The sequence below is a fragment of the Momordica charantia genome (assembly GCF_013281855.1).
Source record: "Momordica charantia cultivar OHB3-1 chromosome 6 unlocalized genomic scaffold, Mcharantia_2.0 BLBB01000006.1, whole genome shotgun sequence".
NCBI lineage: Eukaryota > Viridiplantae > Streptophyta > Magnoliopsida > Cucurbitales > Cucurbitaceae > Momordica > Momordica charantia.
The window spans coordinates 23,065,128-23,080,556 of record NW_028275164.1 but is presented as its reverse complement, the minus strand read 5'-3'; the positions used below and the strand labels follow the sequence as shown (position 1 = coordinate 23,080,556).

Sequence of the window (15,429 nt, the reverse complement as noted above, 5' to 3'; positions counted from 1 at the left end):
TAATTTACATATTTTTAATTTGAAATAAAATATCAATATTTTATTAAACTTTAAGCATTCATAAACGTGATAAGATAATTTAATTAAAAATAAAATTTAAAAATTTAAAAGCGTACATAAAATTTTAAAATATATAATAATTTTAACATTACCTCTCTTTAATGTTTTAGATTGCCTAACAATAATAACTATGATTTTTTTTTCTTTTTTCACCTCAAAACACATTTTTTTATTTAATACATATAGGAAATAAGGGATTATTTATATTTAGAAATTAAATAAGAAAAGAAGAGAAAGAGGTGAAAGAGAAGTTGGGAGATAAAAATTGTGGTAACAAAAAAAAAGAAAAAGGAACAAAACAAAAACAAAAAGCGCATTTTAAAAAACAACCAAAAATATTAGATATAGTTATGTAATGTTTGATTGTAAGTTATTTTAGCATATACAATAAAAAAACGTGCATCATAATTATGGAAAGATGAACCTTCAAAATTAAACAAACTCAATTCAATTTTTTTTTTAAACAAAAGAATTTTATTCAATTCAAATTAAAGATTAAACAAACAATTCAAAATTGAACTAACCTAACCTACCTAACAATTAAAATTATATTATTTCAAATCAAACCAAAAATTAGTAGTTAATTTGACTATTATATTTTGTAATTTCAAAGGGCTAGAAACACAATAATAACATTTTTAGGTTATTAGAAAAATAATCAAGAACATTTTAATGGCCAGCTAAAAGAGAGTTAGATTCTAAAAATTAGTAATGGATGTAATTTGAATTTTATATTTATACACCATTGTTATCCTTGCAAAATAATAATAATAGTGATATAAAAAATAAAACTAATTATATAAATAATAAAACAATTTTAATTTTATATCTAAAAATAATAATTAAGAACATATAAACAAATTGAGAAAAATTCAAATAATCGATTTCTTAGGGGAGGAAGAGGAAAATTGAGAGTGTTGATTTTCTTACAATTTAGGAAGCGAAGAATGAGGACGACCACCCCCTGAAGATACCTTCATCGAACAATTGCAAAGGGAGATGACGGTTTTCTAAATCTTTCATCTCTTCATTATGAATCGCAGACAAAATTTTGCTTATTGTCAAATTGCATAGTAGATAGTCAGAAGAGAATAAGAACATTACCTTTTTTCATGTTCGAATCCAGAATTGAGAGTGATGACAGTGAAAGAGGCCGACCGGCATAATCTTTGCCAGAGAGAGTTTGAGAAATATATATAAAAATTGAAGTGCTATTCTGCTCATTGTGTCATAGAAATACAGGAAGTTTTTTTTAGGAATAATTATATTTTAAAGTAGGTGTGTGTGGTGTGACAGTTTACATGAATTGGAAGCTATGTGGCTTTGAATGGAGGGAGGGGATGAAAGAAACATATTTATTGCTCCAAAAATTGAAAATGAATCATCAATTTTATTGATTGTTTTTTCTTATCAATTTAATTTTTATTTCAAATGAGTTTAGAATTTTGGGTATTAAAGACAAATGAGTGTGAATTAATTGTTAGATTCAAGCGTTTTAAGAAACAAAAACCAAAATTCAATAATAGAATGTTAGAGATTTAGGGAGTAATCGATCAAATTTTTGTTTTTTTTTTTTTGAGAAATGAGTAATTGATCAACATTAAAAAGTATATTTCTCCATTATAATTAAATAATTTACGTGAAAGGGAAAACGAGAGATTTTAAGATTAATTATTTTAATTTTATGTTTGGTAACGAAAGGATAAATTAGATATTAAACGAAATAGTGAATGATATAATCGTCAAAAAATATTTCTCCACATATGTATTTTTCTTTAATATATTATAGATATAGATTATAGATAGATAGTAGTAATGGGAAAATGATGGAAAAACAAAGTATTTGTTTTCTTTTTTTTTTTTCACATGTTTTCTTTCTTTTTTGAGAAAATGGAAAAACAAAGTTTTGGTTAAATCTTAGCTGTATTCCACAACATTTCGTCACCATCAAATACAGCCAATCACGTGGCGCCAGCTGTATGTGACATGCCCTCTTTGTACGAGGACACGGTGGCAGCGGTTCTGACTCGAAGTCAAACCAAGGTTACTACCAAATTATATTATAATAATTTATATTATGGATCACTAGAAAAATTTGTTTACGCGTCAAAATTTATTTATGGATCAGTTTCTTCCGAGTACAATTTGAGAACTATTTATTTGTGACCCTATTTTTACCTCTATGGAACAATACCAACATTTTCAACTATATTGATCGTATGAAATATATGTCGAGATGTCTATATTCATAAATTCGATATTGACGTGAGAGATTTCGACATTTCTATAATATTACAAAAAAAAGATAAAATATGAAAAATATCAATAAAATTTCTCTAATATTAATATCAATCATTTTTAACTTATTTAGAAATGATGAAACGATTATTTGTTAATTTAAATATTTTTCTCAAGTTTTTTTATAACTTTTTTAAAAATATTCACCGATACTAACAATTTGTCGATATTTTCATCGACATTTTTATGAAATTAAGAACTTAATATTATCATCAATATTGATATTTAAAACTTTGATTATAATAAAAAAATGATAATTTTTTTTAATTAGCCTTCAACAACTACATTAAAATGGAGATTAAAATGGAGAGTTCAGGATCAAATCCTCCCCATTTTAATGCAGTCGTTGACCCTCTAACTTATTAGGAGAATATACTAAATTTTATTTTATTAATTTAGATATAAAGAAAAGAGTTTTAGCTACATGTATTAAAATAGAGTTGCAAGCTTCAAAATGATTGTCAATGGAGACATATTAATAACTAATACAATTGATTCGAAAAAAAAAAAAACTAATACCATCGCAAATGCATCTTATAAATAAAAAGAAGATTATTTGTAATTCACTTGTCCTGGCTCAACTAACAAAATTCAATTCTTCTATACTTTCATTTTTTGGTTCATTTTGTATTTTCAAATTTTTTTTTTTTTATTTTAGTTGTGGTACTTTCAAAACCTCCATTTTGGTCAATCTACTATAAAAGAGCAACCATTTTAGTTCCTTCATTCTCATTTTTATGTCATTTATTTCAATCAAAATTTTAACACAATAATCAAACTCATTAAATTTCTTGAAATGTAGTTACAAACGTGTATTAAAATGTTTCCACTATGTATAAATTTTGTGTTAAAATTTTATAAAGAGTGACAAAGTCACAATTTTTTTTAAAGTACAAAGATCAAAGACCAAAACATATGTTTTAAAAATATTGAGACTAAAATAAACATTTTGAAAGTAATCATAATGAACCAAAGTTAAAAAATACATGGATTAAAAATAGTATTTAAATTCTGAAAAAACATATTTATAATTTTACATCATTGTAAAATAATGTTATTATTAAAGAAAATAGCAAGAAAATAGATGGGGTTTTTTTCATATGAAAGAAAGATAGAGAATAATTTCATATATTTCCATTTTCTCTGCTTGTTAGTCTGGATCATGGTATAAAATATTCATGGAAGGTATAAATTTCCATTAACATTTCTATCCACGGGGAAGATAAATCGATACCTCCGACAAAATATAAAACATATCAACATGTCGTTAATATGGACAAAATATTAATATCAATCAATTTTAACTTATCTAAGAAATGTGAAAGGTTAAGTTATATATTTTTTATAGTTTTTTTATTTTTATAAATTCTTTATAAATATTATTACATCGACATTTTATCCATATTTTTATGGGTATTTCCATGAAATTGAAATCTCAATATTTCTACACATTTAGAATCAATTAGAAACTTGTTTTTTTTTTCTTTATATTTTCTTTAACAAAAATAATAATCTTATTTTATTGGGCCGTTAAGTCAAAAAACTACGCATATAAATTAGAAGAACCGTTCCCGCATCTTTCGCCAGCGTGCAATTTCCCTCCATTTGGTTCAACTTCCTCTGTTTTCCATTTCTGCTGTTTCTTCATTCCTCATTCTAATCTGGCTGGAATCTCGATCCTTTCATTTCCTTTCAATTCTCTCCTCGCTATCGGTTTCTCTTCCTCGGAAAGCCCTCCTGCATCATTCCGCCTCTGTTTTTATCTGTTTTCTGCTTTCTGAATCCAGGTACGGAATTTTCTGCAACAATCATGGTAGTTTTCGATTGGTTTTTGTTGTTGTCGTCGTTTTAATTTCATACTTGTGTGTTTGCATGAGAGAGTTGTTTAATTTATTGCTTGAACTTTATTCCGACTTGGCGTAGCTGAAAAGAAAACGAGCTTCTTAGTTCCTTATAACGTAAGATTTCCGTTGAATTTGGGGACGGTTGGAAATTTTGAAGTTTCTGATTTATAGAATTTTGGCGACTGTTTAATGGACTGATCCCCTGGATGTTTTATTGGAGGATAACGAGCTTGTATCGGTTTGATTAATGAAGTTTGATTGGGCCCTGTATTTGGTTAATGAAGTCTTGTTCAACACAGAAACTTCAGACCTCTTTTCACAGAGAGAACTGTTTATGGAGAGTAGAAGATTTAGAAGACGAAGACTTACCTACTTTAGTATTAATTTTGATGATCAAAATGATATTCCTCTTCACGATCTGCTTTTCCCCTCAATGTGTGTTTAATGCAATATATTAAATGCTGGGGCTTTTTTTAGGCACTTTTTAGCACATGAGAGCAGTTTTTCCAGAGATTTTGATTATATGAGATAGAAGATAAATTATTCATCAACATTAATTCCATTTATTGTTGCAGAAATAATGTTTTAAGCCAATATGACTGTTAATTGTCCGTTAACAACTACTTATTCCCCATGCCCCTCCCCCTTATAGGGTTCCGCAGGTGATGCAGTCTCATGATATAGCAATTGTCTGCGTTCGGTGAGACAAGAAACTTAACTATTTCCACATCATGATGAAGCCATGATATGTTCTTCTACTAGTCTTTCATGAATTGATGAGGATGAAAACGTTGCTGCAATGAAATGAGTAAACTATTGCAGCGTTTTTGTCTATACGTAATGGGAGAAATTTTTAGGGTCTCCACAAGTTCTAAAATTGATTGGACAAAAGTATGTCTTCTTAGCGCCATTTTGACAGTTGGTGGCATTGGACTTCAAATGTTGATACTTCCTTATCCATTGCACACCTGGTTCAATCCACCAGCAACGGTTACATTATATGGATCCATAAAGGAATCCAATATGCAGTTGAGTGAGACCCACCATTATAGTACTAAAGAGTTCCAATTGATACCATCCAGCTCTGTTATCTCACATAATGCTTCCGATCGAGTGATTCAATCAGTATCAGTGAATAGAGAGAGAGAGACAGCTCCTAAAAGAATAAAATCATCTAGAAGAAGGAAGCATGCCAAATTGAAAGAGAAGCCAATTGTTATGCCTCCTCCTCCCCCACCCAGGAGACCGCCCACTGCATTGGAGGTATAGGAATTTGGAAAATTCCTTTTGTTTTAATGATTAGTAATTTTTTAAAACCTTCTTATGACCATGTTATGTATGTAGTACAGAGATATGTTTGGTCCTTGAAGCCTGTGGAAGCACTCGCCTATGCAAAGGAGGAGATTAAGCATGCTCCAGCAGTTATAGATGATGCTGATCTCTATTCCCCTTTGTTCTTGAATGTATCTATTTTCAAAAGGTATTTGGATCTATCACTACTTTGATTTTAACTTAATTGTGTAAGTTACTCATTAATGATATAATTTAACTATTTTGTGATGCCTGAATATGGATATCTCTTTTATTTTGAGAGAACATATCAATAGTGATTCACATATTATATGGAAAAAGTCGAGAAGTTATGTCTAATTTCTTGGAAGCATGTACGACACACAGAATGAGGAGAATGTTTCCAGTAAAGTCCATATTATTCGTTTGTTTCTTGAATATCATACGCCTCTGGATTTTGTTTAGTCTCTTATATGGCATTCCTTCTCATTATTTGGTGTCTTCAATTGATTCCATTACATATTCCCTAAATTTCAGGAGTTATGAACTGATGGAATTGATACTCAAAGTCTACATTTACCGAGATGGATCTAGACCAATCTTTCATACTCCCCATCTGAGAGGAATTTATGCTTCTGAAGGTTGGTTTATGAAGTTCATGGAGGAAAACAGGCAGTTCGTCACCAAGGACCCAGAAAAGGCCCACTTATTTTATCTTGCATATAGTTCACGCCAGCTGCAAACGGCTCTTTATGTGCCTGATTCTCATAATATGAAACCATTGTCAATATACCTGAGGAACCATGTGAATTGGATTGCTGGAAAATATCCATTTTGGAACCGCACACAAGGGTCTGATCATTTCCTTGTTGCTTGCCATGATTGGGTGAGAAGCCTATTTCTCTATCTCAGATATTCTTATGTTCCATATTGAATTAGACTATGTTCCTTATCGTTAAAGTTCACATATAAATCAGTTTCAGGCACCAGCTAATTCTCTGGTACAATTTCTTTATGGATTCATGGAGGATACTCTTTCCAAATTGAAGGGGGAAAAGTGTTATAATTTTCTACTGACGTTTCTGTTTCATTAATGTCTTCTTACTGAATCTCAAAGATTACTGAAGCCACTACTCTCATGGTAATCCATTTCTTTCTTTCTGATGTGCTATATATAAACTTTCTGCAGGGCCCTTACACTGTCAATGAACATGAAGAACTAAGCCAGAACACCATAAAAGCTTTATGCAATGCTGACCTCTCAGAAGGAATCTTCAAAATGGGCAAGGATATTTCCTTGCCAGAAACAACTATAAGGACACCTAGGAAGCCTCTTAGGAATGTTGGTGGGAAAAGGGTATCACAGCGTCCAATTCTTGCCTTCTTTGCCGGGAACATGCATGGGAGAGTCCGTCCAATACTTCTGAGGCATTGGAGTGACAAAGATGACGATATTAGAGTTTATGGACCTTTGCCACTTAGAGTCTCCCGTAAGATGACATACATACAACACATGAAGTCAAGCAAATACTGCATATGCCCAATGGGATATGAAGTGAACAGCCCAAGGATAATCGAGGCCATTTATTATGAATGTGTTCCAGTGATTATTGCTGATAATTTTGTGCTTCCTTTTAGTGAAGTGCTTAACTGGAGCGAGTTCTCTGTGGTTGTGGCAGAAAAGGATATTCCCAAGCTGAAGGAGATCCTATTGGCTATCCCACTGAAGAGATATCTTACTATGCAGATAAATGTGAAGATGGTTCAGAAGCACTTTCTTTGGAACCCAAAACCCCTCAAATATGATCTGTTCCACATGGTTCTGCACTCAGTTTGGTTTAGTAGACTAAATCGGTTCCAAATCCCAGAGACATAATATAATACCTTTTGGACCTGCTGATTTGAATGAAGAACTTCCTGGATAGAACATAAAGTCTTTACAGGGTTGGAGTAATTTGTTGTACAGTGGGATGAAAGTTGTTGCCTCCATATATCTTTATCATGATAGTAGATGCAACCACCTAATGGAAAGAAATGGCAACTTTGGAGTCCATGGAAGCAGGTATGTCATGGATAGGTACGTAGCTTTGCTTTCTGAAATGCTATTTATTTCTGTTGCTTGTTGAATCACTTTTAGCTGCTTTATTTGGAGTAGTAGTTTGAGGTGCTTTCGTCAAAGCACTTCTATTTAAATATTTTAACAAAAAAACGATTCATTAAACCACTTTGTAATTTGGTTTTGACTTAACTAATGTTTCTAGAAATTGATGTACTACTTAAATGAAAACAACTAAAGTAAGAGGAAAGAGACATTAGTGAGAAAAAGCATGTGTGCAAAGAGAAAAGGTGAATGTCATTCTTTTTTAATAATATTTAAGTGTTTATCGGTAAGTACGTATCTTTCTGCTTATAATTATTAAAAATTGACAGCTATTTATTTCGTTTTTCCCTCTTCTTTTATGCATTCATCTATTACGAATATCAATTTTTTTAACAGAGATATGTATGAGATATTTAGCGTAAGTACCTAAATATTATTATTCATTTTTTTTCTTCAGCACTTCCTAGTAGTCCATAGATTGGGAGTTTCTCAAACTTCATAAATTTTAGGGAATAGTGAAGTTGTGTGTTCCATCTCCATGGCAGGAAAAGGGGATTTTGCTGCTTGATATGTAAATGCTGCAGCACACAGAAAACTTTATATTGTTGAAGGCAATTACACAACGCCATACGCTAGTCCAAAGTAGAACTTGTAAGTGAGGATTCTCTTGGTGAATAAATTTGAAAGAACAAATTATTGTATATTGTATCAGCTGGTGCAGTAAATTATCGTAGGTAATTCTCTTGGTGAATAAATTTGAAAGAACAATTGTTGTAAATTGGATATATTGGTGCAATAAATAAAATAAATGCTAAAATGGGGACTATCAACTACATCTGAAACCTTTCAATTATTATAACAATTTTGGAAAACTTGCTCATGGTAGATGTTGACGAAAACAACATGCACTCCATATTTTGATGATTAGGAATTTTGTTGTTTCGATGATTAGTTACTAATCCTCACTAAAAATTTGACAGATATTTACTTTTGTAGCCTTCTATCAAAAAAGTGTAAAAAAAAATAAAATTATTCAAACATATGTTTACCTAATTTTCCTTTTGAAGAAAAGAAAAAAATGTTTTAAACATCAATCCTGACACTCTTAATGGTAAGGCCAAAATATCTACTCATTTTGAACTTTCCATCCGTTTTGTGCTTTTTCTAAAATTTGAATTTAAGAAAATGAGTTTCTTTTAACTTGGTAGCATCTATGTTTATAAACTCAACAATCTGTTGCCATTGATACAGATTCTGATATTAGCATCCAAACTATTCAACCTGAATATTATTATGACTGCAACAATGAGAAACCTTATTCTTCTCACCACTAAATGTTTGACAATTAAAAGAGAGAATTACAAAATCATAAACTTTATTATTTTTTGTCAAAATGGTGTTCCTCCTCAGATAAATATTTTCCTTCGTTTAATTCTTATACTTTCAGAACATATATTTTAATTATTGTCATTTTAATCTTTATATTGTCAAAATATTCATTTGGATCAGTGTACTCTTAAAAGGTCGTATTCTCCCAGAAGAAAAGAGAAGATAGAAACTTTAATTGATCATCAACAATTCGATTAAGAATAATGCTAAACCATACAGCAGTATAAAATACCAATCTCAATCCATGCTTTTATTACAATTATCAAGGGCATAACAATTCAGCACAGCGTCCCCTCTTCATAGCCTTGCATTTCGGAGCTGCTGCTTAAGCAACGGTTTGATATATTCATGGTAGCCATCCGGTGTGGCGGAGTCGTTCAGAGGATCCTTCCATGCTGCCTCGTAGAGATTTGGGTAAACATTCCCATCATAGCGGCCAAGGATTGAGCCGAGGTAATGGTCGGTGTAGTTAAACGCATCGACTAAGGCAATTGCGTTAGGCCGAACCTACAAAGGAAAATTCCGACGTCAGGGTTAGCAATCAGAAGGCCAAGAAGGAGAAGAAAGTGATTGAGTTCAAACCTGGGAATATAGAGATCTGAGAAGATCATCAGCAAGTGAGGCCTGTTTGGGAGTGATGGTGGAAGTGGAAAGAAAATCTCCCAAGTGTTTGTGTAGTGTATACAAAGCATATATACCGCAAAGTTTTTGGAGTTGATCTTTCACTCCCTTTCCAGGTATGTCTCCTTGAAGTTTCTCAATGAATCTGAAACAGGAAGGTTTTCGAGAACGATCAGTAAATGTATCGAGAAACTCGATTTGACGTTGAAAGAAACAGATTTAATGGCAATCAGATATCAGGCACGAGACGGAAAGTTCGGAACCCATTTGGTGACCATATTGTTTCACTTTTTGAAAACGTTTTCACCTCAAAGCCAATTTGTTTTTGCTTTTGAAAATTGGTCAATACCAAAAACATTGCGAGGAAACTAAAAACAAAATCATTAACAAATTGGATTTTAGCAGAACGTCTATGTATTGTTCCTGGGAAAGAAGGGTATGTGAAAATTTTTCTTGGGAAAAATCAGTCTAAAGAATCAAACTTTTAAGGATTTGATGGGTCTAACGAGGACAAAACTTACTTGGAAACAACAATCAATTGGCAATGTGCAACTGCAGCCTCAACTAAACTAGGAGAAAGTTCTTGGAAACCTGCAGTAAAACAAAGGATGATTACAAAAATCTCAACTCTGAATGGATTCGAGAATAAATCGGCATTATCACGTATATAGATGCAAATTGGTCGATTGAACAATGAGGTCGTTATTCCAGTATTTTCTAATGGGAACAGCGTAAAATAAATAGATGGTTTCAGTTTTTCAGATAAATATATTTTTATCAAGGACAGACCTTCTTCTTGATTGGTAAACTTGCTAAGTTTTTTGGCACATGAAACAGACATCCTAGTGGCCCGTGCTTCGAAAGCCTCGAGAACAACACTAGGCTTTAACCAGTCCTCAGCTGCAGGCATCAAATCAATAGAAACATTAGGGGGAAAAAGACACCAGAACCAGTATTCTTTTCTAGACTAAACCACCCTTCCAGCCCCCCAATGAGGAGCCAGGGTGTCTAAACCGAAAAATTCAAACACGTAAATCAGCATGGCCATAATTTTTAGTAAGTATTGTGGTCATGTAGGACGAACAAAAATCGTAATAGTTATCTCAATTTCAGATAAATAAATTACCTTTCTGGACATTGCTAGAGCATTCCAACAGATGTTGTGCTCGTCCCATGTAAGATATCGTCCCGACGGGCTTCTTCCCAGATGCCAACTGGGCCACAGTCTTCATGAGAATTCGTGCAACCTACATGGACAACAAAAAATTACCCCATTTAGTTAAATACCCTTGATAACAGTCAGGTGAGGAAGAATCCACAATCTTGATTCAAATACAAAAATCTGATTAACTGAAGCTGATCTGAATGGTTTCTGTTCATTTTGCTAGCAGTAATTTATTTCTATTTTCAAATATGGTATGGAGAGGAAATCATAAATCATCGCTTGAAAACTTAAAATCAGACCTGTAAAAGTAGCACAATATTGTCTCCTTCATAAGTACAGGCAGGGACATAAACTGCAAACAACTCAGGAAGCCCACTGCTACAAAGGTAACCGTGGCCACCACATAACTTCCGGCACTCCTCAATTCCATCCTAAAATCAAAATTTAAAATCAGGCTACAAGAAGAGCATGGGTGTGATCGATTATTTATCATGATGTGAATCAAACCATTAAGCTGCTTCATCTACTGTCTATACTAACAAAGATAAGTATGGGATGTCTATATATTTTTTCTAAAAATTGGGGTACTGCGTCCCGGGAGGTTTTGCCACCCCAGGGCCAGCTCTGAACCCAATACTTTATTGGGTATCTCCAAAATCCCAAGCCCTTATGACCATTACCACCAGAGCACCTCTTGGGTGACATAAGTATAGGAAATATAAGATTCAGGTCGTGAGGCCAGGAGTCATGGACAATATTTCAATTTCAGAATTGAAATTGGGAATCTTGCATTAGCATAGCTTGTTAAATCAGGAGAAAGAGTAATTAAAACTTCTGTCCAAACAGAAAACAATACACAATGATGACCAGGCTAATGAAATACAGAAAGATACTCACAGCAGTTGCAGCTGTTGTTATCGACTTCAACCCGGCAGTGCATGCATGCGCCTCGGGCAGTGTTGAGAAATCATTGGCTGCCAGTCTTTGGGTTACATCCGTATATAACCATTGTAACCATTCACCGACAAATCTGAAAGCATAGGCAGAAGCCAGCAAAGGGAATAGCCTACTTTGCTGTGTTTTATAATCAATCACCTGAAAAAAAAAACAAATGAGAATCATATTATTCGTCAGTAATATCAAAAGGAAAAATTGTGCCCTTGAGACAATTTCTTCTCAGCTTTGTTTCAAATATGGTCATAAAGGCACATTCTAGTAATGACAAACAATTAGTCAACAAGAAGACTCGACCCCGTCTGTCCCTTTATAAGGAAACGAGCATGCTCACCACTGGGCCGAGGCAACACCTTGAACTAGCATTGGATGATAAAGGAAGATAGAAACCATTAAAAAAAAAAAGCCCTAGAAAAAAAAATATACCTATCTAGATACAAAATTGATAATGAGACATAATTAATGTGACTATTTTAGCTTTGACTAATGATAAAATACAAATTTACTTTTACACTACACCTAGTGTCATCTAAACTCATATACCTGGGTTTCTACATCACCATTCTGTGATCCAAATTGTCTACGAACAGCGCTGTACCTAGTAGCAATACAGACTGCACGTGATAAGGCATTTGAAGCATCAACTACAATCGTCTTCCTCACGAATACCATAGTGCCATAAACTAGTTGTCGTGGAACATCTGATTGCACATATTTCCCTTCCCTTGTAACCTGAGAAAACCTGCAAAAGTTTATAACCAACTTTAGAAGGCTCGTTGAACTGAGATCCGTAAAACGTCAAACCCTCAACAATAAAAATTGAACAATGAGGGGGGAACCAGGAAACCCATTTCCAATAGATTAACATGAATACAATAAAAGTCTGAAGAATGATATGTTTGGACATATATGCTTGAGGAAACTAAACCTCTGCCTGACATGGAAGTTGATTATATAAGCCCCAATGAAGAAATTTTGAGATGTATAAGTGATAACCACCCTTAAAAAACAACCAAGTGTTTCATAGACTTGAAATTCAATAGTCTCATAACTACCATACATTTAAGGGCAAATGATAATCATAAACCCATATTACAACGAGTCAAGAAAATCCCAATGAACAATGAAGTCGGTAGATATCTAACTAACATACCTTAACTGATAAACAAGAAAAGAAGTGGAGAGGTTGAACAATAGTTGGGGACAGTTAACAAAGAAAATGAATAGAAAAAAACAAACAGAACCAAGAAAAAAGAGAAAAAAATAAAAAACCTCATCAACATTTGGTTCCGCGGGATGCGCACGTGATCAAATTGCATGACCCCATTATCCATAGTATTGTAAGCTGCATTCCCAAATTTCATACCAATATCTCCAATGGTTATGCCTGGTAGAATTGAGTGATCGTCCAAGCTCCTTATCTGGACTAGGAAACCTACAAGATGGAAACTTTCCAATTACACTTAATAAATCGGAATCAAGAATTAGAGGATTGAAAGTAATCATAGTTTGAATACCATGCACTCCATAGTCTTGACCATCGGTAATAAGACGAGCGAATACAACTGCATGTGTCGAAACCTTACCCAGACCCCCAGGCCACCACTGTTCACAAGCAAGAAGGAATAAAAATAAGAGACATAGAAGACAGCACATCCACATATTTAAATACAGACATTTGGTGGTTAAAACATTGTGCTAAGTGTGAGTATCAGCTGAAAAGATCAAATGACTACAGTCAGTTTGATCGGTTTCCACCATTGATCAACCAAAGGTCAATTTTGAACCCCAAAAAGAAAAAAAATTAATGGTGGTGTAGAAGATTTTGTTAGTTTAGGGACTGTATCAGTCACTATCATTTTCTCCAGAAGAAACCAATCCAACCCATTCAATCTACAACCCCAGAGGAAACAAACTCTGTGATTATGGAGGCAGAAAGATGATACAAAGTTTGCCGCAGATTCCATCCAATACAGGTAACTTCCCCTGAAACTACAACCTTAATATATAACTACCACTATATACTTACTTTGCTTGAAGTAAGTGTAGGACTATGTATAATGAATTCATCTGTCCGTTGGTCAAATGTTGCAGTTGTCTCAAGCCCTTGAACATTTGAACCGTGACCGAGTTCAGTTTGAGCATAGCAACCGATTATTTGCATCTTATACGCCAATGGCATCCACTTCTGTAGCTGCTCATCAGAACCTTGCCCTTTAAGAAATGGAACGAACATTCCCTAAAAAAAATAGAGTGAGAGAGAAAGAGAACATTAAACATAGTTAATAGTACCAAAAGTTCAGGTCCCATTTGGTAATCATTTTGCTTTTCGTTTTGTGAATTTGAAAATTAATCTTATAACATTACTATAGCAAATGAATTGCAAGAAACAGTCAAAATTAAACAGAATCTTGCTGTAAAACAAAGAGAATAAACTCAACTCACCCAGTGAAGATCTGTATATGCTGGCTCATCCACAAAGAACCTTAATCTACCAGCTTCCTCCTCTGTCAAGAAACAACACAAAATAAGGAAAACAGCCCCTGGGATTCCACATAAAGAGTTCTAACCAACAAAATCGAATCAAATATCCATACCAGAAAGTTTAAGCTCAATAATCCGCTTCCACGCATAAGCCGCTTTCCTGAGAGTGTTCTTAAACAGCTCCTTCCTGCCCAATTGGACTCTATTGTCCTTTCGAAAGACCTTTAAAACAAAACCAAACCAAAACACAGAATTCACCAAAGAAATTAACAAAGATTTCAATCACGAAATCATAACATACTCGCTCAAGCTTCAGATACCTTATAAAATTTGGATTATGGAACAGAGTACTCACCGGATCATTAGCAACTAATCGAGACATTCGATCAGATACTTCAAATGCATGACGAGAACCCGCCCAAATGATCTTCATCTCATCGACGTCGAATTGGGCGTTTCTCCTCTCATGGGAAAGATGATCCACACCCTCCATCTGTTCGACACACAAATTCGAAATCTCACTCCAAAAATGCAAAAAAGAAGCTTAACTGGGAAAGAGAGAGTGGATTTCGACAATCCCAAATCGAAAAAGAAGAAAAGCTCCGAAGAATGCTTTGGAAATTGCGAACACGCGACAAATCTCAAGCCAAATCGTGTAGTTAACTTTTGGGTATCATGGATTTATAGGGATTCTTATTCTGAATATCTCTCGAAATAAAAAAAGGCAAGGATAATTTTCCGATCCGCCCAAGTTGTCGGCGGTTGTGTTTCCCGAGAAAAAGTCTTCGTTTTGGATTTCTTTTTCACTTTCGTTTTGGATTCCTCCTCTATCATTTCAATTCTTCCTTTTTTTTTTTTCGCATTTCAAACTCGTGTTCAATCCCTTTAATCCAATTATTTCATTTTCTTTATATTTTTTTTATGAGGTTATCTTGATCCACAGATTTCTCAATTGCGTTTGTGTACTTTTTCCTATAAAAATAGCCATTTTTTTAAATTTGTTTGCGGGTCAACTTATGCAATTTTCATTTAAGTTGGTCGGAATTGTTTTTTTTTTCCGTCAATATTTATGTATATTAAGAAAAAAGTCAATATTTATAATTAATTATAACTTAGTGCCCAGCCGATTTCAAAGACAAATCTTGGATTCAATTCTAAAAAATAGACTTAATTAAATTTAAATTTATCTATATTAAAATTGGTATAATTGAACGTCTGTTTGT

General features: G+C 33.4%; 2 protein-coding genes across 5 annotated transcripts; one reads left to right on the top strand and one right to left on the bottom strand.

The window, feature by feature from the left end:
• Nucleotides 1-3,915: 3,915 nt before the first annotated feature.
• LOC111021949 (Exostosin family protein) lies at nucleotides 3,916-8,426 on the top strand. 4 transcript variants are annotated; one of them, XM_022299088.2, is made up of 6 exons: nucleotides 3,916-4,145; nucleotides 4,855-5,465; nucleotides 5,552-5,682; nucleotides 6,030-6,378; nucleotides 6,682-7,554; nucleotides 8,139-8,426. In XM_022299088.2, exons 2-5 carry the CDS (start codon nucleotides 5,007-5,009, stop codon nucleotides 7,366-7,368), a joined length of 1,626 nt encoding a protein of 541 aa, XP_022154780.1. In that variant the 5' UTR covers nucleotides 3,916-4,145; nucleotides 4,855-5,006; the 3' UTR covers nucleotides 7,369-7,554; nucleotides 8,139-8,426. The 4 variants fall into 4 exon arrangements, with proteins under 4 accessions (XP_022154780.1, XP_022154779.1, XP_022154777.1 ...); XM_022299087.2 differs by having other exon boundaries at nucleotides 8,051-8,426; XM_022299085.2 differs by having other exon boundaries at nucleotides 6,682-7,569.
• Nucleotides 8,427-9,134: 708 nt separating this feature from the next.
• ACX1 (acyl-CoA oxidase 1) lies at nucleotides 9,135-15,057 on the bottom strand. Its single transcript, XM_022299096.2, has 14 exons — nucleotides 14,562-15,057; nucleotides 14,320-14,428; nucleotides 14,168-14,229; nucleotides 13,752-13,961; nucleotides 13,240-13,327; nucleotides 12,995-13,157; nucleotides 12,266-12,464; nucleotides 11,666-11,863; nucleotides 11,068-11,199; nucleotides 10,730-10,850; nucleotides 10,393-10,503; nucleotides 10,125-10,194; nucleotides 9,565-9,748; nucleotides 9,135-9,489 (listed from the first exon to the last, which is right to left on the bottom strand). The coding sequence occupies exons 1-14, from the start codon at nucleotides 14,697-14,699 to the stop codon at nucleotides 9,280-9,282; spliced, it is 1,995 nt and encodes a 664-aa protein (XP_022154788.1). The 5' UTR covers nucleotides 14,700-15,057; the 3' UTR covers nucleotides 9,135-9,279.
• Between the last annotated feature and the right edge of the window lie 372 nt (nucleotides 15,058-15,429).